Below are 24,139 nucleotides of genomic sequence, written 5' to 3' on the forward strand. Positions count from 1 at the left end.
CATCTATGTACACAGGCATTTTGTGTTTTGGCCCTCTCTGTCCACACACCAGCTGTGTTTTAGGTCACTGAGAATGGATATTTCGCAAAACTCTGTCCATATCAAGATTTTCAGAAATTTTGTTTTCAGTGTTGACATAAAGACCGGGGAAAAAAACTTCTTGGCTTGAGACTTGAGTGTGAGCCTTTTTCTCCTTTAGGAGGCATCACAAATAAGGCGACATTTGGTGCAATAGTATACATGAGAGATAGTGCTGGGTTTAACCCAACTAACAGGACTTGAGGAACAGAGGCTCAGAATTTGCTACAGAGGTTACTGATCGAGGTAGCCTTCTGGTGATAGCTTTTCTTAAGGCTTCTGATTGATCTTTTTTTATGCCTCTACGCTGATGGCCATAGCCATGGCTGGAGGCATTATTTTTTCCAGTTGTCTATGTGTACATACATCTGTTTGTCCATCCCATTCGGATTTTGATGGTCAAAGGTCAAGGTCACTGGGACCTGGTCTGTCTCATTCTTGTGAGTGCAATATCTCAAGAGGGCCTGTAGGGAGTTTCCTCAAATGTGGCACAAACGTCCACAACTGTAAACTGATTTAGACTTTGGTGTTCAAAGGTTACTGTGACCTCAAAGAAACATGTTTTTGGCATAACGTAGGAATTCGAAAACTAATTATGACCAAATTTCACAAAAATGTGTAACAGGATAAAATGATGAAGTGATGACATTTTGTATCCAAAATCTCAAAGGTCAATTTCACTGGGACATCATAATATAATTTATTTTTAAACTCTTCTGGCCATAATTCAATGCCATAACTCAGGAACAGAAGGGGAGACATTTAGTCAGATACTGTCCATCTTGAAACTGTGCTAACTGTATAGATCTTCTGTGCTGCTGGGTTAAAGATGTGTGTGAAGCATCCATGTTTTAGAATTTGTAGTTTCTTTGCAGCAACACCCATATTGGAAGCATTGTCAACTGTCATGGCTACATAAGAGTCTGGACAGACAGACATGGATGTAAATTGCAACTTGACTGGTTCTTGGAGGCACACATCTGTAGTAGGAATTCTATTTTCTATTTTCATATTTGCGTGGCTTTAGGGTTACGGTTATACCGCTGCCTGTTGGGTTAGCATGCTTTTGACAGTGCTTCAATTGTGTTTGGAATTTTTGTTTGGATGTGGATTTTGTTATAGTAGTGCTTGTGTGGATGGAAATTTTTTTTTAGAACAAAGAAGGGGAAACTCCCAGTTAACCAAATTATCTGTGTCTGTGCAGACTGGCCTTAAGAAAAGGAGAAGATGAAAAACTCCTGGTCTGAAATATATGGCTAAACCCAACCTTTATTGTCAGTTGCATCTTCATTTCCTTCTCTTATTGAATAAAACATGGTCTGTTTTGTGCTGGATAGCTTTCTGAGTTGTATGTTCTCTGTTTTGCAGACATATAGCTCCTTGCAAGATGTCCTGGTGTCATTTGGACGGAGGGTTTTGTGCTACCCACTTTACAGACACTTTGGTATGGTCTCTGCGGCCATTCATGACACGACTAAGATTCTGCAGTCAGGTGAGTCGCCTAGAAGAACCCCCCACACACAAACACACACATTGTGAGTGAAGCTGCTAGAAGGACGTCTTGACTTTGCAGCAGTATGCTTTTGTGGTACATTGTTGAGTAGAAGCAGTCTGCTGGACAGACAGAATTTGGAGAAAATTGTTCATGAGTATGCTGTGTGTTTGAAAGTAATATTCCTCCAGCTAAGCAGGAGAGCAGCCCCACTCCCACCTCCTCGGGGAGAGAAATGTGGATTTGTCGAGAACGGACTGTTGACTTTGATATCTCAAAGCCCAGAGTAATCTTTAAATCAAAAGTCCCCACGGACAGATGAAACTCTGCAGTGTAAACACACTCAGGATGTGTGAGGGCTGAGATTATCCAGCTTGTGATAACTTTAATGCTGGTAAATGACAGCAAATTAAAGGCCTTTTAAGATCCAGATTAGCATTTCCGTGCCTCATTAAGTAGGAAGATGAGTTGATCGGGAGAGCCAGGGAAACAGCAGTTGGAGTCACTCTTACCCATCACCTTCTTTCTCTTAGCTCGGAAAACATTTTTATCACGTTCTCATGTTGAGCCTTGAAAACATACATCATTGTTTTTTTTTGTTTGTTTTTTGTTTTCCAAAAACAGCCAACCGACAAGACGCTCTGTCTCTCATTTGTGTCAATTTATTAAGGGGAAAAAAGCAAATTATTTCACTATTGTTTTTCACTCACGACTCATAACCCTCTTTTTTTGCAAGCATTAGGGAAGTCTGAGTAATAGAGCTTTTCCTTAATGAACTGTAACACTACAGTAATTCAGCCCGGCGTGTGTCTGAGGGTGTGTTTGCTCCCAGCGTTACTCTACACACTAATTAATTTGTCAGGATAAAGCGAATGGAAATGCACGCTCCATTTTTGAAGCACTTCATTTAAGTGGCCGTGAAAGCAAACATTCATAGGTATTAGCAAAACAAACCCATTAACGGCAGCGCACAGGTTAAGGCCTCCGAGGAAATGTTATCCGGGGGTAAATATTTGAACAGCCCTCAGGAAGCAGGTGGAGGAGCTCCTTGAGAATAACTTGCCACACTGCCGAAGTGGCTGTTACTTAAGAGCTACTGGGCAGGTACAGAGGAGCGGAGGGGCCCTGGAGTTAAGAAGTGTGGACGAAGACCTCTGGGTCATGCTGCTGTCATGTTTACACTGACGGGACAAGACATGGAATGTCAGATGTGGTCCTTAGTTACAGATCCATCCACCATGCATCTCTGCTCAAATTCATTCAGGCACATTTAGCATTGGTCATGCAATTTCTTCTGGAATTCTGAGAGGGCAGGGAAAGTTTGGGAATTGAATTATAGGTCAAATAAGCACTCTGACCTAGTTATGGAAAATCAAGGAAGAGTGATTAAATTTTACAACCAGAGCAGGGTGTGAACACTTTAGGTTCAGGGAACTGATGGCTGTTATTACATGAGATGCGTGGATTGTGTGTGTGTGTGTGTGTGTGTGTGTGTGTGTGTGTGTGTGTGTGTGTGTGTGTGTGTGTGTGAATGAGAGAGAGACAGAAAAAAAAAGGAAAAGCATGAATGAAAGGGAAAGTTACAGAAGAAAGTTGCTGATATTAAATGGTACATTATGTGCATTCATTTAAACCACATGTGCCGAACTAGACAATTAAGCTGCACTGCAGTAGATTTAAATGTCACTGGGCACTGCTGTCATGGCTGAATTGCCCTGGTACATTAGACCTAGCACCGGATGACGAAGTTTCTCTTTTGCCTTTAATGCAAATCATCATCATCGTCATCATCATCATCATCAGTGGCAAAACCAGACAAATGCAGAACTCATTCTGCTCCTTTTCCTGACTTCCAAAAGCAGCCTCCGTCTTGCTCTCAGAAGCTGAAAAGTGAGAAGAGAGAATATGATTCTCATTATTTCATCTGAGCCAAGAAGCTGTCACATTTCTGGAAGTTACTATCACCTTTATTATTTATTTTATCAATGGAACCACAAGCCCAGGCAGTAATTTTTTAGTCATTAAATCAAAAAGATTATATTATACTCATCAATTTCTCTCTTTGCAGATGACGTACTTTTATTCAGTGGTACAACAGTCCTTCCTTGGTATTTAATACCGTTTCCTTTCTTTGAAGTTAAAGAATCAACTGGGCGCTGGTATAAACCACAATATTCCCAACGTTCCTTATTTCATATATCTTGGAAAAGGTATTGATTCCTCTTAAGGGCAAACTGTAAGAAAGAATTGAGCTTAAATAATGGGCACTGTTCAAAGACATCTGTATAGAGTGTGTGACCTACCCAATTCCCTATCTTTACAACAGTGCAATAGAAAGGGGAGTTGTAAATTCAGACCCTTTGAAACAGAAAATATTTGGTGTAATACTAAAAAATGTCATCAGTGGGGGTCCAAGTGACATGAGACACATCTCATATTATGTAGATGTTTACATAATAGAACAAAGATTCCAATCTAGATGAACATTGATGTTGATGCCCTCATTTCTTTTGGGAATAAAGTCATTTGACTTTGCTGCCTCTGCAGTTTTTTGGAATTTCTGCATTCCTGTGGAGAACACACAGCAGACATTGTGTTTTGGTCCACTTCACACCCACTACTACATTGCACTATGCAAGCCTGCTCACACAGCAGCTATGAAGGAATTACTGTTGTACATTTGAATTGCACATTCTTCCCTACTCATTGGATAACCTGCCCTTGCCTAATTAACATGCCTTGCTCACTTCTTTTGGGCATCTCACCAAGAATATCAGTGTTGAACTGAGAGCAACCCTTCCCTCTGATTTCATACAAACTCATGAATCTTCCCCGTGAAAAATAAGTCAGATCTTGGAAGCCAGTTTGTTTTTGCCTGACACGATCCAAGTCTTGAATTTGAGGGCAGAGTTCCCTGCATACGATCCCATTCTTAAATGAGAACCAAATGTTTGTGTAAGGTTTTCCTCACTGCGAGTGCGCTGTTTATTTTGATTGGGTTGGAATGTCTCTGGACAATGCCAACCAGCTTCACAGCGGTGGATAGGAGCATTTTCTCTTGCCCTCAGTGGATCGTTGGCCACATCATAAGGCTATTTATACGCCTGATTGGAGGGAGAAGTGCTGTGGCAGTTTGGCTTGTTGTATGCTTCAGGGAAAAGTCATTTGTCAGAATAACAAATGGAGATTCTATGTGGTGCATTTGTGGTGTTGAAAGCTGCAGTGTGCTAGCTAAAGTGATCTTGGAACATGTTTCCAAAGTGCAGGTGTCGACCATAAACCATGTCATATACATTGTAACAGAAAGCTCCCACCATTGAATTGATAAATATGTTTGATTGTTTAACAGACTTTGGTTAGCAGATGGTTTATTTATTTCATGATTAAGTTTGAGTTATTGAACGCATACTGCATTACATGCTGAAAGATACCACAAGGAATCCCGTGCACATAAAATCCACATTGACTTAAGACAGCTGAAATTGAGTAAAATAAAGATCCTATTTAAGTCTGCTTTAAAACAGTTTGGTTCCTTTTGCTTTTTTAAGTGTTAATGTTAATAACTGAAAGCAATGATTAAATACTTATTGTTCCTATCCAGCTCCATAAAACACTTTTCTGGCTATTACTCAGCGCCATAACTCAGGAACAGAAGGGGAGACATTTGGTCAAAAACTGAATTGGTGACACTGATCTTGGGTGCCCACCTTGAAACTATGCTGATTGTATAGATCCTATGTGCTGCTGGGTTGAAGATGTGTGTGCGAAGCATCCATGTTTTCACAGACATGGATAGAAACTGTAACTGTGCATTCACACCAAAAGCGTCATGAGCGTCATGAGCGTCTTGAGCGTCATAAGCAGCCGGCAGCCATTCATTTTCAATGTACGCTTGCTACGAAGGGTGTCTGGAGCGTCGGCGGCAGCGGAGCGTCACTGTGAAGTTGAGAGAAGCTCAACTTTATGCAAATGAGCAGCGCCGCCGCCGGAGGAGCAGCGAGCAGCAGCCAATTGCAGACCGTGATATTCCTCGTGGAGTAGCCGGGTTCACAGGACTTGGTGGACCCAGATGGCCCGACAGTACCGAGCCCTGCGTTTCCTCAGCAAATACACCGCTGCAATACAAAACAGGCTTCCCAAAGTGCAATCCATGGTGAAAGAGGAAGTGGAAGATGTACATGCTATATATACAGTACAGGCCAAAAGTTTGGACACACCTTCTCATTCAATGCGTTTTCTTTATTTTCATGACTATTTACATTGTAGATTCTCACTGAAGGCATCAAAACTATGAATGAACACATGTGGAGTTATGTACTTAACAAAAAAAGGTGAAATTACTGAAACATGTTTTATATTCTAGTTTCTTCAAAATAGCCACCCTTTGCTCTGATTACTGCTTTGCACACTCTTGGCATTCTCTCCATGAGCTTCAAGAGGTAGTCACCTGAAATGGTTTTCCAACAGTTTTGAAGGAGTTCCCAGAGGTGTTTAGCACTTGTTGGCCCCTTTGCCTTCACTCTGCGGTCCAGCTCACCCCAAACCATCTCGATTGGGTTCAGGTCCGGTGACTGTGGAGGCCAGGTCATCTGCCGCAGCACTCCATCACTCTCCTTCTTGGTCAAATAGCCCTTACACAGCCTGGAGGTGTGTTTGGGGTCATTGTCCTGTTGAAAAATAAATGATTGTCCAACTAAACGCAAACCGGATGGGATGGCATGTCGCTGCAGGATGCTGTGGTAGCCATGCTGGTTCAGTGTGCCTTCAATTTTGAATAAATCCCCAACAGTGTCACCAGCAAAACACCCCCACACCATCACACCTCCTCCTCCATGCTTCACAGTGGGAACCAGGCATGTGGAATCCATCCGTTCACCTTTTCTGCGCCTCACAAAGACACGGCGGTTGGAACCAAAGATCTCAAATTTGGACTCATCAGACCAAAGCACAGATTTCCACTGGTCTAATGTCCATTCCTTGTGTTTCTTGGCCCAAACAAATCTCTTCTGCTTGTTGCCTCTCCTTAGCAGTGGTTTCCTAGCAGCTATTTGACCACTAAGGCATGATTCACAAGAGTCTCCTTAACAGTTGTTCTAGAGATGGGTCTGCTGCTAGAACTCTGTGTGGCATTCATCTGGTCTCTGATCTGAGCTGCTGTTAACTTGCGATTTCTGAGGCTGGTGACTCAGATGAACTTATCCTCAGAAGCAGAGGTGACTCTTGGTCTTCCTTTCCTGGGTCGGTCCTCATGTGTGCCAGTTTCGTTGTAGCGCTTGATGGTTTTTGCGACTCCACTTGGGGACACATTTAAAGTTTTTGCAATTTTCCGGACTGACTGACCTTCATTTCTTAAAGTAATGATGGCCACTCCTTTTTCTTTAGTTAGCTGATTGGTTCTTGCCATAATATGAATTTTAACAGTTGTCCAATAGGGCTGTCGGCTGTGTATTAACCTGACTTCTGCACAACACAACCGATGGTCCCAACCCCATTGATAAAGCAAGAAATTCCACTAATTAACCCTGATAAGGCACACCTGTGAAGTGGAAACCATTTCAGGTGACTACCTCTTGAAGCTCATGGAGAGAATGCCAAGAGTGTGCAAAGCAGTAATCAGAGCAAAGGATGGCTATTTTGAAGAAACTAGAATATAAAACATGTTTTCAGTTATTTCACCTTTTTTTGTTAAGTACATAACTCCACATGTGTTCATTCATAGTTTTGATGCCTTCAGTGAGAATCTACAATGTAAATAGTCATGAAAATAAAGAAAACGCATGAAATGAGAAGGTGTGTCCAAACTTTTGGCCTGTACTGTATATATAGACACACTTTTTCCCTCCGAAGAGCTCCCGCTTATTTACCACCAACCCAATAAGTTCTCGCTTATTATTAACAACCAATTACATTTCTCTTGGTCCTACGACCCATCCTGTGCACAGCTGATCAGCTGAACACATCGGCAGCGCAGCTTGAAAGCCCCACCCCTTGGAAGCCTTCTGCAACCCCTTCTAGAACTGCCAGGCAGCGCAATGCCAGCGACCTGAGCGACCGCTGGCGCTCATGACACTTTTGGTGTGAATGCACAGTAAGAAAAACTTTACTGGTGCATTGAAGACAAACAACCGTGTAGCAGTAATTCTAGTAAAGATATTTTTTATTATCAGCATAACAATAACAGTCTCAATAACACTCAGTATTTTAATTCATTAATTTATATTTGTGTTATTATACTATACAGTGTTGTGTAATTCTGGTGTGTGTGTGTGTGTGTGTGTGTGTGTGTGTGTGTGTGTGTGTGTGTGAACAATACCTAATAACCCAGTGTTTCCTATACATTGACTTATTTAATCTCTCTGTGTTTATCAGACCAAAAATGAGGCAAGAAGTAGCTAGTTAGCCCCTCCACAGTTCGTTCACCTCGCTCACTTACTCTGTAGACTGCTCCAGGAGGAGAGTGGGCAGCAGCTCTGCAAACGCACATTCGGTCAGGCAGCTTGAATTCAGCCTACGCAGACCCCCCAGCACTGAGCATTACAGCGGGCTGGTGGCCGGCAACAGCACCTGGTCTAACCTGTGTAATGGCAGCAATAGAAAGTTTGCTGACGTGCAAGAAGTCAGGGCTGCCTATGAGGTTTGCACTGGCTGGACTCAGGTATTGTAGCCAATGACTAGGGGCCCATCTCTGGAGCTGCTACCCGCAGCGGGGAGTGAGGCAGAGGACACACTGTGATTTGATGCTGTAGCTAAAGTTAGCTACATAAATGGGAAGTTGAAGTGGCAGATGTAAACTAGTAGCAACATTTTTTCTCCATCTCTCAAACGCTTTGCTGGAATTGACGCTTGTTTGATTTTTATTTTTTTTTATTGTCAGGCTCTCTTTCAGACTGTTTGGAGAAGTCTGTCTCCCTTTTTTGTGTTGCTTTGCAGTGAGGCAGTTGCTGGAATAGCAACTTTCTCTGCAGGATTCTCTGTCACTGGATCAGGCTTTCACCATCTGAAGGGACATGCATGCACATTTGCATTTGTAGAACAGCCAATAGGAATGCCCTCTCTTTGAAATGACCTGTGATTGGCCAAATCCTGACAACAGAGCCACGTGGAGGTGCAGAAGTCTGGTTGTCTCTCAGTCCACCTGAATTACTCTACACTTTAAAGTTTGTGACAGGATTTTTGCACAATCATGACCAAGTGAAACTGCCTACCCCAGCTTTAAGGTATCACTTCACCCACATCCCCAAAGAGCAAATTTTTCCTAACAACCATGTATGTGGTATCTAACTATGCAGATAGTTGAGGTTTTATGTGCTAAGGTTTTAAGATATTCATTTTGATTTGTGCTTCCCCAGCCCAATCCTATAGTGGTAACTGGAATCTTGTTTATGGTGCTCAAAGCAACAAAAAATTGAGTTTCAAAAAACACACAAATAGATCTCCTTTGACAGCAGACATTTGCATTATCTCGCAAACGGTTCTGTTTGAGCACAAGCCTAGTAGTATCGCATTTGTCTGGTTGGGGCATTTCCAGCATTTTGCAATGGCTGATTCAAACAGCAGGCTTCGACACAGTAGCTGTGTCCAATCCATATATCATACTACATACCAATTCTACGCAGGTTTTGAGAAGTGGCAAAATTAAATATATATAGTTCAAACGCTTAAGCTGTGAGTCAGAGTGGGTGGCAAATCCATACTACAGAACTGTCATGATAAGATTGCCGCCGTGTTATACACTCTTGTTTGCTAGACTCCCTCAGGGCTCAAAAGCTTTGACAAGTTGATACTCTTCATTTAAGACCAGACAAGGTTTTTAGAGAATGATTTTTCTCGAGCACTCGACAAAAATAGAGACATTTTAAAGCTGTGTAATTAAGTGACCTATATTGGACTTAATGCCATCGGGGAAAAAAACACTGCAGTTCATTACCTTTCTGAGTAAAATTATTGATTTCTGTTTTAAATAAGGCCTCCAGGTTTGTCAGATGAAAAAGATTCAGATTAGGACTGTAATGATCCTGAATGGGCAGACTTGAATAGCTGTCAAATGGAAAATCATCAAAAACATCCAATGCTATTTTTGACAGATCAAGGCAAAAACATTTTTTTGACAGAAAGAGTAAGCAGAGCTGCCACTAAATTGACAGATTGACTGCCAAAAATAGAGTTGTCGTCTTTGGCTCTTTTGTCTCAGACGAACCACCAGGAACTCTTCTTAAAACCGTATGGATCAAATTACTCTGCAGCTCGCTGGGATTTTCCTCTGATCCTGTACCTTGGCTTTTATGTATGGAACAATGACTGCAAGCCTTTAGATGCATGCTGTGTCTGCCAGCAGCTGGAGTGCATTGTCATCCTTAATACCGAGCGCGAATAACACTGTTTTTCCATTTGCCTGCCATGGTGTGTTCCTGTGCCCAGGGAAAGCCTGTGTCCTCAAATGCCTGCTGGATATTCACAAAGTGTTCCGAGAGAACGACCCAGCCTACATACTGAACGATCTGTACATCACAGACTACTGCATCTGGATCCAGAGGGTCAAGTAAGTTCAGCAACACACACAAACAAATCCATGCACACACACCTGAGAGACCTTCATCTTCAGAGAATTACCTTCAGAGCCGAGGAGAGTGCCACTCAGCCCCCATGATGCATCAGTGCTTTAGAGGAGAGGATTAGACGAGTCATTTGTCACAGCAGGGCCAATTGAATGACCGAGGCAGCGAGAGATGCAATCTCCCTTGTCTCCATTATCATGTGTCAAAAGTACCATCAGTGAGTCTTAAAAGAGCCAGCTGCACTCAGCAGATTCACTCTCTATGAAACTTTTAAGAGCGCACATGTGTGTGCCGGGGCTTCTCACATCTTCCGCTGGTGTAACCTTCCACTCAGCGATCGCGAGCCAGACACGCAAAATCTGCACTTTTTCTCAAAATGATACAGGTTTGATGGCTCTCTCCTCCTCAGAGCACATATTTTACAATTACTTACACATTTCAAATGTGAGCCTGCGAGCACATTACTCAGTAATGAGCTCTGTTTTACTCTTGGCCAGGGTTCAGCCAAGTGGTGTGCTCGCCTGGAAAAAGCCCAGTTGAAAAATGTGTGCCTGATGTTGTAGGCTCGGCGCCCAGATGCAGACACGATAAAAGGTCTGCAGGGATTTAGTGCCCCCCCTCCTCCCCTTCTCCTCCTCCTCTTCACATTCTCATTTCTACATTTTTGGAATCTTAATGGGTGGGAAAGATGTCTCTCTGCGAAGACACACTTGTACTTTTAAAGGCTCTCTATCTCTCGAGCTTCTGGAGCTCCGTCAGCTCGCTGAAAAACTCAATCAGTCTCTTCTTAGCTGAGGGGCAGCGGAGCACCGCCTCCCCTCCCTGCTCCTCCTCTCTGTTCCTCCGCTGTACATTGGAACTAAATGTCAGCTTGACCTAACATGCTGACTCCTACTACGCCCTGCATCGATCATTAAATGGATTAGCCCGTGCTCTCGTAGTGGCACCCTGTGATTGAATTGTTACATTTCCCTTCTCTGTTTTGTTTTTTTCCTGTCAATAAAGTAGGTGAAGTTTTTTTATCCACTTGTATAAGCTGTCATGTTGTGAAAAACACATGTGGATTAGTAAAACCACTTCTGTCTCCAACCACTTAAAAGACTAACCAGGCATGTATGTATTGCTGTTTGTTGTTTCAGTAGAGATCTTCTGGCTCAGTTGAAATTCGATACAATTTTCACTCGTGGTTCCTGAAACTATTTTCCCGTGTTTGGAGTATGATAATAAAAGGAGCCTGCAGTCAAAATGCAAAGCAGCTCAGGAGAGCTAGGCCTGTGGTTTCCACAGACCAAACCTCCGCTATCATACATGCGGTTTGTTGTGGCAGCCCTTTGTGTTTCTGACAGGTTTGATGACAGATCGTGTAGGCATTGCTTTCTTCAGTGCGAGATATTCCCCCAGCGCGGGATAAGTCATCCTCCGCTAAGTGAGTCGCCTCTGGGAGCCGAGCGGTAAGATGAGATGTAATCTATACCCCCGGTGCAATGCCCGTATCTTGTCACCCCGTGCAGCCGACGAGGCAGACGCGATCAGCTGTGCATGATGGACATGGCGATTAATGGATGTTTGTTGGCCGGGAGGGTTGATTTATTTAATCTCTGCTCTGTCCCACATGCATTTCTACTCCTAAAGTTGCTCTGACTGCCGAGACATCGGTCTCAAATTTACAGCCTCGTAAAGACTTCACTCTGATTTAAGCCTCAGGGCAGGCGCTCCCCTTTACTCTGACACAGAGTCGGAGCAGAACCTTGCACATTGAAATAAAGAGTGCAACCTCAAAGCAAATTGCTCTTCACTTTGTCTCAGTGATTTGGAACTTTTTTTTTTTTTTTTTGTTTCACACCGTGGTGGTCACCGTTTACACACACACATTTCTTTTGTTAGTAACACTTTGGACTCACACCCATCTAATCCCAATTATTGTCAGCAGCAAGTATCCTTCCAAATTAAGCAGCAGTCTCCAGTTCATTAGTTTCAGGGTATGCTTTTGGAAGTCCTCAGATGCCAAAGCCCCTGCAGAGCTGCTGGACTGCAAAGAAGAAGCAAGTCGCCTCACTTTCTCTCCCTCTTTGTCGTCTGTGCCTTTATCAAAAAGCTTGGAGAGACGCCAATGCAGATTCACGGCAGCCAGCGCAGACAAAGCTCATAAGCCTGGTGTTGTGTTACACTACCTCAGTCAAATCAGAGAGGCTACTTCCATTTTCAGCGCCGGTTCACTTGAAACCCTCCACCCACCCTCATTAATTGGGTCAATTAGATTCTAGCAGGAAAAAAACATGGCAAGTGATGTGCTCCAGGGTTTGTCTGAGAGGAGGGAAGTGAGGTAGATTCATGTTTCATGTGAAGTCATTATTTTCTGCTAGTCCTTACAGGAATACTTCACCCACAAAATGACCATTTGTAAATCAGTTAGTCTTGCTGTGTTACCTTGAATTTGCATAGAAAACTTTGTTTGTCTTGCATGCCTCCATGGAAATGGCAAACATATTGATTTATTGGTTGATTGGGGACCATGCTAACAACAGCAAAACTATATCAAAACTATATCTATTTACAAACTCAAACACAACTCATGCATGTATAATCCAAATCTCATTCACCCATTCACATGCTTAGTACTTCCCAAACACATGCAGACTTGAATTATACTGCACAAGTGGTGTGAGAGTTTATAAACTGATGTTTTAATAGATTTGCTGTTGTTAAACATGGACCCCTGTCAGTTAATAAATTAATATGTTAGCCATTTTCCCTGGAGGCATGCGTTTTCTTCACAAATTCAAGGTAACTTGGCATCACTAATTGATTTACACATGGGCAATTTGTGGGTGAATTATTCCCTTGAAAAGTCTTAAAATGTTTTAAATTCATTTTATGCCTCTGCATCAGTGATAGCCGTGGCCGGAGGCATTATGTTTTAGGTTGTCTGTCCGTCCAAACGTCTGTCCGTCCATCTGTTGTGTTGTTGTGAACCCAATCTTTCTCGGACACCTTGAGGGAATTCCTCTTAATTTGGCACACACCTTCACTTGAATAATGATGAACTGATTAGATTTTAGTGGTTATAGGTCAAGGTCACTGTGACCATGTCTGTCTCATTCTTGTGGATGTGATATCTTAAGCCTAGTTCACATTACACGATTTTCACCACGATATTGACGTCGCAGAGGATCTTGAGAGCCACCTTGGGTCGGGGGTGAGTCAGCAGATCTTCTACCACCACAAGTCCTCGTGTGAACAAGCCTACGGGCAAGTCGCCCCTCGTCCGTGACTGGGACTGGATATCTGGCATGGTAGAAAAGTGGAGAAGTGTGACACGACTGACACAGAGCATCGGCCAATGAGAGGTGGGATACATCCCACGTCCGCATGCAGGAGGACCGAAGAAATGTGAGGAGGACAAGCTGCAGGGTTGCCACTTGCCAGGTCTTAGGTGCTTGAATAAGATTAAAATTATCTGTTCAAAAATCTGTCTTAAGTTAAAAGTCATCTTTAAAAGGTCTTAAAAATTTTAGTGTCTGATACCTGTAGATGCCCTGTGGAAAGAGAAAAATGGATTCTGTGTATGTTTTCTTCCTTTTTGTTTTTTTGTTTTGTTTTTTTCCCCGCGTGAATCTGTGACTTGTCTGTATGATGTGGGAAGTGAACAGTCACACATTGCTCCAGAGACTGGAAAATTGACAAGAAATGGCTTAGGGATAAACCGAGCCTCGCGCCATAACAGCTGCATGGACAGATTCAAATAGTTGTGAATGGAAGGTGTGAAGTGAGCAGTCCCTAAAATAGTGGGTGTTGTTTTCATTGAAGAAAGAGAGTACAACTAAGACAAGAACGTGTGCAGCATTGCATGAAATCACCAAAAGAAAACTGCCAAAAATGAAGTCGTAAACATTCTTTTTCCTGAGACCATCCTTTTATTTCTGGAGGATGAACCAGCCCTCAGGATTTCCACACACTCTCCTCCCCTTTGCCTCATTCGTCCTCTGTATTGTGTGCATGACAATGGCCCACGGGGAGAGTCGGCAGCTCTGACAGCAGCTCCCCCGCAGGGAATAGCATCTGGCGCTCCAACAACCGGGGAACGTCTCAGGGCAACGGGGTCAAGCACGGGGTCAGCGTGTCAGCCAAGACCTGCGGTTAACGCCTTGGAAATGCACTTGTGCGTGGTGGTGTGGTGTTAACACCCATCCCCCCCCCCCCCCCCCGGTCGAGCTTGGCTGGTCAATTCACCTCAGTACTCCTCTTTGTGATTGTAAAGCTCAAAGCACTTATTACCCAGATTTCCCCTCGGCTACTTAGCGTAATAGGTGTTTTCATTTCACTTGTGCCCTGGGGCTTTTCCCGGAGAATTAAAATTAGGTATTGCAGCCAACTTCTGTGGTGGGATGCTCCCCATGTAGACGAAAATGGGGAATTGTCCTGCTGGCGTGTGTGTGTGTGTGCTTGTGTGTGTGTGTGTCCCTCCCTCAACCACACAGCTGATGTGACAACCAGATGTTTGCTGGGAAGCACCAGGCAGCGCCACACGACTGTCAAACGCCCGTCCTGAAGGCTTTGAAACAGATAATGGAGCTGCTCTATCAGATGTTAGCCTCAGCACTGAAGGAGATACTAGAGGCCCCCGCTGGGGAGAACAAAGATGCAAATGTCTGCCAGCTAACAGGGATAAGTAGTACAGATTTCCTCCCAGCATGAGGCCACTCCAGCTTTTTGTCTTGAGTACACAGGCTCATCTTAAACACATACTTACACACTGTGTTTGCATAATTTCCTCTATCCATGCTTGGAGTGCCCACTCCAGTTATTTCAGTCGATTGTTGTAAAGGGATTTCTTGTCTCTTTGCAGCCTTGAAGCCCTGCACATCTAAACAGATGCTGATTAAACAACTGCTCCTAACATCATCATTTCTGTCACTTCTAGAAATATAAACAAAATATTAACCGCTGAATATAAAGGAGACACCAATGAATGGAGGCAGAAAAAGCAGATAGTAATGAGCTGAACATAGTTTCTAGTAAAGATCCCACAATCCCAACAGCAGAGTGTAACTAAAAGTGTTGCCAAGCTGCAATGTTAAAAACAGCACTGTAAAATCCAAGCCTGGGGGCTTTTTAGAGCACAAACCAAACTAAAGTCTGCAACAGTGAAGATACAGATGATAAAATTTTCAACTTGACTTTTAAACTTAAATGGCAATGTGGGAAATAGAATAGAACTGGTCAGGTTAGGCTTTTTAAAGAATTCTCCTAAATTCCTTCTTGTGCTCCAACACACCAAAGCCTTAAAAGAAAATAAATTTCAAGATAAACAAAGTTTATTTTTGTAGATTTGTTCATTCTGTCTGATGGTTAGATGGTTATTTTACTCACTAAGATAATAGTTAAGATCCTTGAACATGGGTGAACATAGATTGTACATTATTACAATTCACTTTGAGGGGAACGTTAATGTCCCTACAAAATTTCCCGGCAATCCATTCCACAGCTGCTTTTTCAGTTCTCATACAACAGTTCATATAATATTCTACGAAAACGTGCACACAAATGTTTATGTGTTATCTAAAGAATTAGCAACCCAGGAACGATGTCACATACTTAATGTAAAGTTGTGTAGATTGGGTTTAGGATAAGAAACGCGGTGACAACGCGTTGGTCACGTGACTGCAGCATTCCCAAATACGTGGGTTATATGCAACTTAGTGGCCTATGACAACACTGGATGTATAGAATTTTGGTGCATTACTTTTCATAGGTATATGCGAACAGTGCATGAGAACAGCCTCACAACATTAAGCCAAAATTGAACAAGGAAGTCTACAAACGCTGATGCCCATTTACAGACACGTTAGCTCTTAATTTGAAAACTGCCTACATTTTCTGATATCAATAGGCAATGCAAATCTGTGGGATTTCTATACAACCTTTAAGGTCCGTTGTGAAATCGCCCTCAAATCCCAGCAGTAGTGTTTCTGAGTTAATGATTATCATAACTGATGGGAATGGTGTCCAAAACAGCGACAAAACTGATCCAGGTTGTAAAGAAAAAAAAATTCCTTTAAAATGTCACACCTTACGATAGAGGTCTTCGTGGGTCAACCTGGACCATTAGAATTGAGATCCGACCTGGGACCCATGCAGGTCGGGTACATATTTTGATATGGCCGAACAGGCCTGGGTCGGGTTCCATTCTGTTGCTGTGGGTACCGGGTCTGTTTATCATTATGTGTAATACCTAAGTGGTTCTGAACAGACCTGTGATCAGCGCTGATCACGAAAGTAAGGCGAAAACAAACTTTGAGCAGCAGTGCCAGCAAGGTGGAGACAGAGCGGTGGAAAGATGGATACCTTCTTCACTGAGGTGAAAAAGAAGCTAAAAGAAAACAAACATAAAGAGATCACACCTAGCTGCGCCTCTTCTGTCTGGGCCTCTTTCATACAAATGGTTGACAAAGACAACAAGGAAGTAAGCACTGTTAAATGTATTACATGTGTGGTGGACAGTTATATTTTGTGTTTAACGGGGTATCATTGGAGGATACAGTAAACTCAGGTATTTTACTGATCCCCAGCCAAGGAAATTAAGGCATTAGCAGCTCACATCACAGTGACAAACTAAAACTAAACTAAAACAAAAAGACAAGATGTGAAACATTAATCTTTATTCTATCGGACATGATAAACGTTTTTAGCAGTAAGACAGCATTTTTTGTAGCATTATTAGTAACCAGGTTTGTCAGGTCCATAAATTGAACCAGAGCATTCTCTCTTGGACATGCACCAGGTCAGGTCTATGTATTTTAAAAAATGATCATGTCCAATCAGAACTCTGAATGAATTTCCAGGGTCGATTAGGGTTTGTGTCCATCATTTTGGACCCGTGGAGACTTCTACCTGACAGTCAACAGACATTTATGATGAATCAGTGTTTGTTCAGTACAATAAGTCTTTCATAGGCAGCTATAAGTCTGCACTGGAACTTTGGCATGTTGAATAAATACATCTGTGTTTCTCATTTCTGGAATCGAAGTGGCATCCAATGCCTCAGACCCTTCCAGTATTCAGTCACAGTGACGGATCACATCTCCCAGTGTCGGCTTTTATCCCCCTCAGCTAGTGAGTGATGCATTTTGCGAGTTACACTGAGGAAATGCTGGTGCTCATATTACACAGATTTATACATCTGAGGACAAGCTTTATCTGAGATGTTTTCAAGAGCACAGACGTGCTGAACGAGTCGCTCTTTCAATGAACATGAGCCCGATGAAAGAAATGTCAGATTGTAATTTAGCTCAGCTCTTACACACACACACACACGCACGCACATACATCCCATTCTCATCTAAAGACTTTGGCAGATGGAGGCGTCTTTGTCTCGCCAGAAGTTTTCCAACCTTGAAAAAGCCACCCCTCCTCCGTTTAATGAAGGCAAGCCACAACAGCGGTGTAGTAATGACTGGATTGTGTACAACATTATCCCTCCCCCTCCTGGACACAGCTATTGTATTCACCACAGGCCGAGCTTCTCCAACCACAGAGCAAGGGAGGAGAGAGAAAACAAGCGCGCCTCCCCGATGTTAACTCAATAATGACTTCCCACGGGGGGAAAGAGAATACAGGGCAGTCTTTGAAGTGGCTGTGCTGCAGGAGGCTCTTCTGCCCCAGTCTCACTACAGGAAGCTCTCATGTGGGTTATATAGAGCCTGGGACCTAAACAGGCTCCATACAGCCTGCGCACCCTCATCATCATTAGCCGAGGTCACATTAATGTCTTGATGTCCTGTAGCCACTGTGGGAAAAGGCTATTTGTCACTGTGTTAAAAGTTGTGGGGATCTTAGCTCAAGTTTTGTCTGTTTTTAGTGGCTTTCACACATGGAGACCACAAAATAGCTGGACTCAGTTATCCAAAGAATGCAGTGGTTTTTGTTATTCACATCTTCAGACAACTTGTGTGTTGACATCATTGTGTATGAGAGTAAGCATTGCCTGTGTGAGACTACATGTCTCCGGTACTCATCTTTAATTTGTAATGCACAGATTGATTTGGAAAGTCTGCCAGCGTGGTGCATTTATGGGCTACTGTGTATATTGGAAAATCAGCTTTCACTACATGGACGATTAGCTGATTAATTTCATGGTTGAGGAATGGCAGTGTTGGTTGGTCGGTCCACCACTTTGGTTTAGACTGAAATGTATCAACAGCTATTGGATGCATTGCCATGAAATTTGGTTAATATCTGCGTGATGTCCAACAAATGTGTCATGAAGACTTTGTTAATCCCCAGCACCATGAGGTTCACATTTGAGGTTTTGAGGGAAATATCTTGATAGCTATTGGATGGATTGCCATGAAATTTGGTGCAGACATTCATGCTGCCCTCAGGATAAATTGTAATAACTTTGGACACTCCTTAACTTTTGATCTAACACCATCATCGGGTTAAAATTTAATTTTGTTTGGTTTATGACCAAATACCTGTAAAAGTATTAACATTCCCATCACTTATCATTTAGTGTGTTGAATCAATGCATTGCCTCATCAATGGGGGCATGTTGCTTTAAGTACTAGTTAATATGAAATACAGTCCAACACGTCTAGTCTGAGAGCCTTGAATTTGAAGACTTTTCAGACACAAAAAGGATTTCACAACACTGAAGAGTTGAGGTCTCCGTGTCTCCTTTTGTATCATTCTGTGTCCTCTATCTAAATTTTGAGGGTTTTGTGAGTCCGTGAACGCATCACAGGCAGAGCACTCCATGAGTTCTCTTTTTTCCCTCCGCAGCAGTTTGTGACTACCAGGAGAATAGTTGATCTGTGGATCCATTCAGAGCTGATGAAATCACATCAGTGGATTAGAGGAGCAGCTGCTGCGAGTGAATGCAAACTTGTACAGCCAGCACGATGGACGGTTAGGTTTCACTTTTCAATGCACCTGACATTCTGCCTCTCCATCATGTGGTGCTATAAGTCACCAAATGGTTTATATATTCCGGTGGCACTCCTAATAAACTGTCCAGCTCCAAAAATAGAAAATCTATTAGTGGTGGCAGATTTAATCGTGGCGGGCTGCCACAGATAAATGAATGTGAGGGAAACCCTGTGTCATCCAATGTAATTGCTGACACAAACAGTGACTACGTTTACATGCACAAACTATTCAATTTTTTGCCCTTAACTTAAAAAGACAATGTTCCTGCTAAGCTGTTTACATGGCTAATACAAATAGATATTCTACTACTATACTATACTATTATACCGATTAACCTGCGGCCATGCATACTCTGATTAACATGCCCTTAGATGTCGTTTGTCACAACTAAACATGGAAGAGTGAACTAACTGTTGCTTGTGTCAGGATTTTCTCAGTTTTCCACCAGTGACAAACTTGTTGGATTATGTAAACACAGCCTCCCTCTTTCATTCTTTCAACCTCTTTCTTGAAAAGGTTGGCATTGCAATACTTGCACATATCCAAAAACCTACTGATATCAAAGTCCTTCATAATGTTAGAAAGTAGGTGTTTTTCTTCTTCTGACCAGAAATGTAGGCTTTTCCTTTGGCAATGCATCTGTACCTCACAGCCTTACAAACTGTTGCCTAGTCAGTTTGTGTTCAACACACAGAGCTGAAAGTAAACAGGCAAGAGGCTGTGTTTCACAATCTAGTTTATATGAGCAATGCAAACAATACGAGCTTCATGGCATAGAGGAGTGTGCTATGTCAGGCAAAATAATACTTGTCAGTAGGATCAATAGAATGCATTAGAGGATAAATATGGTAATGTAGAATATTACCATACTAATCCTTTAATGCAAGACGCAATCAAATTCCTCTTCACAATGTACATAGCATTTTTCATGTTTTATGAGTTTTATTTGATAGGATTTACAGATTTTGGAGCCTGAGAATATCGTGCATTTCAGCCGCACTCACAGCTTCAGGTCTGAAACCATGGAGGAAGATTTTTCACAAATCTTTTTTCTACATTCTGAGCTGGCAAGTTGCCCAAGCACCTTAGCAGGAAAAATCGACTTTGGCTACTGTTTTCAAATGCCGCCACGTTGTGACAGCGAAAACTGCCAAAACATTTTTGGATTAAGGCGTATGTGAGAAAGGGCATCTCCCTCCTTTCCCACATCCCCACTTTCTTCCTTTCTCAGCATACAGAGGCGTATGTGCACAACTATAAGATCTGTTTACACAGTCCCTCCTGAGGTCTTAAATGAATACACAGCCCCTACACGCTACTTCCATAAACACTTTACTCGCCAGAATAGGGAGCTCATTAGGGCTGCACGGTAATGAGGAGCCATCCTGGTGCTCAGCAGTGGGTTAATTGGGCCAGAGAGGGCACCAAGAGCCGAGTGTGAAAATGTGAATGGCAGCGGAAGAGTAGTCCCTCCGCACACACGCACGCACACACACACACACCCACACACACACACACACACACACAGAGCTCACACACTTTATCCCACTCTGAATGGACATAGTCTGAATCGCAGTGACCCGCAGAGGTCACCTTGTAATCACCATGGCAATAGGGGCGGCACACACGCCCTAGCCGCACTGGGGGACGAATAGCAACCACTTAAGTTTTTGGCAGCATGGCAGGCATTCCCAGCGTGAATAATGTGCAGGCGGGGGCCTCCCAACAATCTGATGGCTTTACACAAATGGGGCCTTGTAGGAGGACATTCATCAGCAATAAAACACCTTCTCTGTCTTCAATGAGTCTGTTGTGTCTTCTGTGGCGACACAACTATAAAACTGAAGCCAAGGGACAGGGACATTGTTTAATGTACTGCTTTATGAGAGCATTCTCTTAATCTTAATCTTCGGAGACATTCAGCTGTGGGGGCTGCGGCTCGGAGCCATTCTCTGTCCAGACTTTTATTGACTGTATTGCAGTCAGACTTTGTGCACAACTGCAGTGTCGGGCCATTCAGGGTTACCCTGCTCCTGTTCTGCAGGATTTATTCTCAAACTGTGTTTGTTCTATTAGTTCCCTCTGCAGCCTGACTGTTGGGTAAAACATCCAGTTTAAAATTCACACTCTAAGGATTTTCTCTCTCAGCTCTGTTGTGCTGGAAAAAAAGAGTACAAATGAGTTCCTTAAAATATTAAAATCACATCTTGTGTGGTGTGAAAGGTTCCTCTGCTCGCCTCTGATTGTTACCAATCGCCGCTCCCTCTCCTCTTGCACTGTTTGCAGCCTCTAACTGGGCTTAGCCTCTTAGAATGTGGAGGTGAAAGTGTGAGCGTGTTTGCATGTGTGGACCGAGGAGGAGGTGGAGGAGGAGGAGGAGGAGGGGTCTGCCTCTGCCTCTGTAATCCCTCTCGCAGTCTCTTATCACCTCGCACAGGGAGAGCAGCAGTGGGGGAGGAGAGGAGCCCGAGCCCAGTGTATCAGTGCAGCTCATCTTCCTACATTATTAAACATCCATATTTCCATATTTCATTGAGCCCCCCGCGCCTCTGCAAATCGCGGTCTACTTAGCATTCAGAATGGGATATGGTTAATGGGTATTAGATTTGTAGATGGTTATCCTGTGGCTATGTCTTTAGTACGCAGAGCCAGTCGATCAGTCAGTCGCTGTGCCTCTCTCTCTCTCGGGCACCACTGATGAAGTTGTAGTTTGATGTCTCTCTTTTTTCCGTCTTTGTGAAGTCATATGCCAGGTTTGTTGAGGAAAGGGATATTTTTTCTAACTTGTCCCCCTCTCCCAATCTTTATCTTCACAGGTCCAAAAAGATGTCAGCTTTGGCCGAGACGTTACAAAAAGCCTCCCTGCGGAAAAAAGATTTGAAGCTGGAACTCGAGGAGCTAGAGGAGGCAGCATCAATGGTGGCGGAGGAGGAAGAAGAGCAGGGAGCTTCCAAGCACGCTCCGATATCCCACAGTGACAGCAGCAGCGACTCCAGTGACAGCAGCAGCAGTGACTCGTCCGATGAGAGTGAGGCTGAAGGGCAAGGCTGCACTGAATCCAACGAGGGAGGAGGGGAACTGTCTAAGGACAACCCTCTACAGCCCCAACCCACCTCGGCTGCCTCTCCCATCCCCCAGGAACCCACAAGCACACTCCTCTCAGCAGTGAGGAAGGTGGACGCCCTCCCCGCAGCCTCAGAAGGCTCCAGGCAGCTGATCCAGGAGCTGGGGGAACGGGTGGCGGAGGAGCTGAGAATATCTGAAGGCTCCAGCTACAAAGCAGAGAGACAGTGTTCACAGGCGAACAGCGCTGCAGCGAAAACAGAAGCAACATCTGCGAGGAGCAGCAGTGGGACTTTATTAGAGCTGAGTCCTTGCAGAAACCCTCTGCTCATCGTCCAAACACAGGAGGATGATGAAGAGAGCGACTACATCTGCTGATAGACATTGTTGTGGATCCTGAAAGCCACTTGATGATTTTTGAACTGTTAACTCTGTGTAAGTGAGCGCAGATGTATTTGGTTTAATGACTTCATTTCCATATGATTTTAAGTGCTTTAACCCTCTTCTAAAGGACCTTATTGAATTATATTCTCTTAATTTATGAACTTGCTAAGCCTCATTAAAATGATATGGTTGTTTAATGAGCGAATGTGTGCTTTTAGTTTTTCTCATTTCATTAGAAGATAGAAGAGGGAGCCCTCTTCTTCTGTCTTGCTTTATGTGTTATATGATTTTCCTGCTACATGCTTTACAAATATATGTATTCTGTCTGAGTATACTTTGTTTTTTTATGAATTATTGCTGCTCCTTTTTTAATATGCAAAGTAATTCAACTAAATTTGAAAACTAGATTCCATACACTGACCTCTGCTACTAATACCCATGTATATGTCTAGGGTGCACAATATGGGTTCTTTTCAGCCTACTTCTCATGGCCAATATTGATAACTGATAAAAAGAAGTTCGTAACCTGTAGTTTACGTACACCTGAGGGTTAAGAAAGGCTATGATATACTGAGCAAAGGTGGGTGATGTTATTATTCCGTAGCTCTGACCTAACCACATCTAACTGACATTACTATTGTTTACACACCAAAAACCAAAAACAGTTTTTGACTCTTCAAATGTTCTTTTTTTTTTATTATTAATTTGTAAAGTCAATTAAAAACTTCACAAATACACTTCAGCTTTTGTTTGTTTTGCCTAAGATTTCAAATTAAATGCTTTGACATAACTTGTCAAATCTGACATGCAGTGCTTAATTTGTAAAATTAGAAGTAGGGGAACACTTTGGGCCTCTGAGAGAGCAGTGTTCCCCCACTCCCAAAAGTGGGGGAACACTTTTTTAAGCGGCACCTGAGCCGCCTCACTGCACGACCCCGAATGGAATGGTTGTGACATCTAGTGTTGTCACGGTACCAAAATTGGGACCCACTGTACGATACCAGTTAAAGTATCACAGTTCTGAGTAGTATCATGATACCACAGCAAAAATGAGGCAAATGTGCCTTTTGTCATTTATAAAAAGATAAATCACTTACATACATCAATGATATTTCAATGGAATAAATTACTTATTGACTTATTCTATGAGCCAGCCGGCCGCCAGTCAAATTGAAGAAGAAGGAAGCGCATACCGTATGCGCACCGGTTGTTGTGGGCTGGGCCGAGTCAAAGTCCAGGGCTGTTTTTTAGTCCCAGTCCGCCCCTGTCGGTAAGCCGTTATCTTGCGCCGCAGAGCCGCCACAGGCTATCTGACTGCTGTATTCCTGTCTGTGACCCCCGTTCAACCCACAACCGGCAGGATTCACCTTTCGTTTCTGCTGCTGGTTGAAATCTGTACTCGCACAGCGTGCTGAATGATTTATTTTGCTCGCACAAAACTACTTTTAGTCGCAAACGCAAGTAAAAAAAGAGCTCTGTGGAAAACAAATCACTGCCGACAAGTAAAAAGAAATAAATAATAACTTTCACTGCTCAAAGATACTCACATGTCTGGAAAACAAACCACTACAGCAGCATATTGAGTGCCAGGTGGCCAAATAAAGGCTCTGTGTTTCCTGTACATTGATTTATTAGTGAC

General features: G+C 43.1%; 1 protein-coding gene across 1 annotated transcript in view; it reads left to right on the forward strand.

Annotated features, from left to right (window-relative positions):
- The window catches only part of shq1 (SHQ1, H/ACA ribonucleoprotein assembly factor), a 51,448-nt gene extending 28,104 nt beyond the window's left edge, over positions 1-23,344 (forward strand). Inside the window, exons 10-12 of the mRNA XM_049584480.1 lie at positions 1,447-1,570; positions 9,989-10,109; positions 21,870-23,344. Coding sequence (XP_049440437.1) covers positions 1,447-1,570; positions 9,989-10,109; positions 21,870-22,494 — 870 coding nt within the window. The 3' untranslated portion in view covers positions 22,495-23,344. The remainder of the gene's footprint in view (positions 1-1,446; positions 1,571-9,988; positions 10,110-21,869) is intronic.
- Positions 23,345-24,139: the final 795 nt, after the last annotated feature.

Source organism: Epinephelus fuscoguttatus, linkage group LG1, assembly GCF_011397635.1.
Source record: "Epinephelus fuscoguttatus linkage group LG1, E.fuscoguttatus.final_Chr_v1".
NCBI lineage: Eukaryota > Metazoa > Chordata > Actinopteri > Perciformes > Serranidae > Epinephelus > Epinephelus fuscoguttatus.